This window comes from Papaver somniferum, unplaced genomic scaffold (genome assembly GCF_003573695.1).
Source record: "Papaver somniferum cultivar HN1 unplaced genomic scaffold, ASM357369v1 unplaced-scaffold_135, whole genome shotgun sequence".
Lineage (NCBI taxonomy): Eukaryota > Viridiplantae > Streptophyta > Magnoliopsida > Ranunculales > Papaveraceae > Papaver > Papaver somniferum.
This window is the reverse complement of record NW_020622713.1, coordinates 11,318,148-11,321,256: the sequence shown is the minus strand read 5'-3', so window position 1 is coordinate 11,321,256 and position 3,109 is coordinate 11,318,148. Positions and strand designations below refer to the sequence as shown.

General features: G+C 37.9%; 1 protein-coding gene across 1 annotated transcript; it reads left to right on the top strand.

Annotated features, from left to right (window-relative positions):
* Positions 1–362: 362 nt before the first annotated feature.
* Positions 363–1,417, top strand: LOC113334104. Its single transcript, XM_026580440.1, has 2 exons — positions 363–650; positions 749–1,417. Exons 1-2 carry the CDS (start codon positions 363–365, stop codon positions 1,415–1,417), a joined length of 957 nt encoding a protein of 318 aa, XP_026436225.1.
* The last annotated feature ends 1,692 nt before the right edge of the window (positions 1,418–3,109 follow it).

Genomic DNA, 3,109 nt, shown 5'->3' with positions numbered 1-3,109 from the left:
TTGAAATCCCTAAACCATCTTTTGGGGAACCGAATCACAAAATTCGCGGAATAACTAATTTGGAGAAATTTGAGTGGTTACGGACGAAGAATAGAAGTGGGTGAGGTGAATAAGGAAAACAAAATAAAGTCATATTGAGTGTAGGTTATAAGTCTCATTTCATAGTAGACCCGGTGGGTCTGTCGGGAGGACTAGCAGTTGCTTAGAAATTAGGAATACACTTGCAAGTGGGTCTATATTGTGACAATTTGATAAACTGTCATATTCTAGACATTGCAACAAATAAGGAATGTGTTCTGTCTTGCATTTATGGTCCCTCCAACTAGCCACAAAATCTCTCTTTCTGGAAGTACGTTGCTAATATGGCTAATACCATCAGTGGAGAATGGATTGTTGTGGGTGATCTTAATCTTACTCTGAATGCATGGGAGAAGAAAAGTGTTGGGTGTTTCAATAGTTCTGAAGCTGAAAAAATTAAACAAATATTACATATTGCGAGTCTTGAAGACTTAGGGTGTGTGGGGTACAAGTTCACATGGTCCAACAGAAGAGAGGATACCGGGTTGACTGAAGCGAGACTGGATAGAGGCTTGGAGAATGCGATTTTTTTTGGTCAACATAAGAATGCAAGTATTAAACACATGGTAGCGGTAGGTTCAGACCATTCACCAATCATGCCCAACATTAATCCACTTTCAAACTCAGGTCACAAGCCTTCAAGGTTCTGGGTTTTTGGCTCAATGAACAGTCATGTTTGGATATCATAACTACCACATGGAAAAAGCCTGTTACATGGAGCAATGCCTACAGAATTGTCCAGAAACTAAGCACAAGAAAGAAAAAAAATCGGATATGGAACAAACATTCTTTTGGTGACATCAGATTTAACATTAATAAATCCAAATTCAACCTTAAAAAAGCCATCTCAAACCCTATCACCAATAATAGGTCAGAGATTAAACAATGTGAAGAAAATTTGTCTAAGTGGTACAAGGTGGAAGAGAAATTCTGGAAGGACAAAAGTGGGGAACAAGAAATTCAGTTGGGGGATAGAAATACTCATTACTTTTACAAGAAAACTCAGAAAAGATGGCGAAGAAATAGAATTGAAGCAATAAAGGATAACCAAGGCAATTGGGTTGAAGGTAAAGAAAGAATATCATCCGTAATCACAGATCACTTCAGTAAGGTTGCTTCTACCTCGAATCCCAGTCCCTGCGACAATTATCTGAACATGGTACATGAAGTTCTAAACCAAGATGACAATGACATGCTCACTCAACCTCCAAACTTGGAGGAACTAAGGAAGGTAGTATTCTCCATGAAATCTGATTCGTCCCTAGGCTGGATGGTTTCACTCCTAGATTCTTTCAAAAGAACTGGAAGTTGGTTAAAAATGATATGTTTAACATGGTAAATAGATTTTTTATTTCTGGTCATATTTTGAGATAAATAAATGCCACATTTATATCTCTCATTTCGAAGACTGAGTTCCCTCAGTTTGCTAGTGATTACAGACCCATTAGCTTGAGCAACATTGTTTATAAAATTATTTCGAAAACGATGGCTAATAGGTTGAAAGGTCTTCTACCCAGACCGATATCGCCATATCAGTCGTCATTTGTACCGGGTAGACAGATTTCGGATAATGTGCTGATTGCACCCGAAATCATTCATACTATGAGTGCCCAAAGGGGAAATGATTTCCTAATAGGTATCAAAATCGACATGTCGAAAGCGTTTGATAGTGTTGAGTGGAATTTTTTGTTGAATGTAATGAGGAAGTTTGGTTTTAGTGAACAATGGTGCCAGCTTGTTAACCAATGTATTGGAACGGTTTCTTCTTCGGTGCTGGTTAATGGTGTACCGGGGAATCAGTTCATTCCTTCCATAGGACTAAGGCAGGGAGATCCTTTATCTACCTACCTTTTCATAATATGTATGGAGGTGTTATTTCGTGTTATAACTAAGGCTGGGGATTCTAACCTTATTCATGGGATAAAAGTTGGGAACAATGCACCACTCATTTCCCACCTGTTGTTTGCTGACGACGTGCTAGTTTTCACGTCAGCCAATAATTCTGAAGGTGAGAACATTTTAAAAAATTTCACTGACTTTAGTAATGCTTCAGGTCAGTTGATAAATTTCGAGAAGTTCGGAATTTTCTTTAGTACTAACTCCCACCACAAAACTATTGAGAGTCTTAGAAACATTTTGGGAGTTAGTAGGATAGGTTTGAATTACAAGTACTTAGGCACACCACTTTTTACACATACTTCCAAGGTGAATTCTTTTCAAAATGTTGTTCTTAGGGTTGAAAATAGAATTCAAAACTGGAATATGAATTTGTCGCCTGCTGCCAAGTCCACTTTAATTCATACTTGTATTACTGTTATTCCTATGTACCAAATGAATTGTTTTAGAAGTCCTGTTGCGGTTACTAAGAAAATTAACAGGATCCAACGTGACTTCTTTTGGGGGAAAGATATTACAATATCCAGAGGAGTATACCTAAAAACTTGGAGTAATGTTTGTATTCTAAAGGAGTTGGGGGGATTGGGTCTGTTGAATCTGCAAAGCTTCAACAATGTTACGCTAGAAAAAATAAATTGGAGACTATTGCAGGATACGGATACTCTGCTGGCTCAAGTAATGAAAACAAGTACTACCAGGACCACAACCTTGTAAACAGTGAAAAGAAGTGCCCTGAATTAGCTTCATGGGGTTGGAAGAACATCAATAAAGAAATGCCGAGAATCAGAAATAACTCCTTTTGGAGGGTCGAAAACGAGAATCATATCAGAATTTAGGAGGACTTGTGGTGTCCTGAGATAGTTGGTAATTTGCAACCACTAAATCAATAAAGCAAGACTCTCATTTTCGTTGATGAGCTAATTGAAAGTACATGAGAAAGTTTGAAATGGAATACATATAAGTTGCAAGTCTGTTTTTAGAGAGAGGTAGTGGAAATAGTTAGAGCAGTTAAGATCAACAAGGGGAGCGCAGAAAAATTGGTGTGGAAACTTGAATCTAATGGAAAGTTCACTACCAAGTCCTTATACAAACAAATTGTGACTAGTGGTCACCAAGACCAACAACAGGATGATGT

Coding starts and splice junctions, on each gene's coding strand:
- LOC113334104 (XM_026580440.1), top strand. CDS start 363: ATGGCTAATACCATCAGTGGAGAATGGATTGTTGTGGGTGATCTTAAT. Junction 651..748: donor GTATTAAACACATGGTAGCG/GTAGGTTCAGAC, acceptor CTCAATGAACAG/TCATGTTTGGATATCATAAC.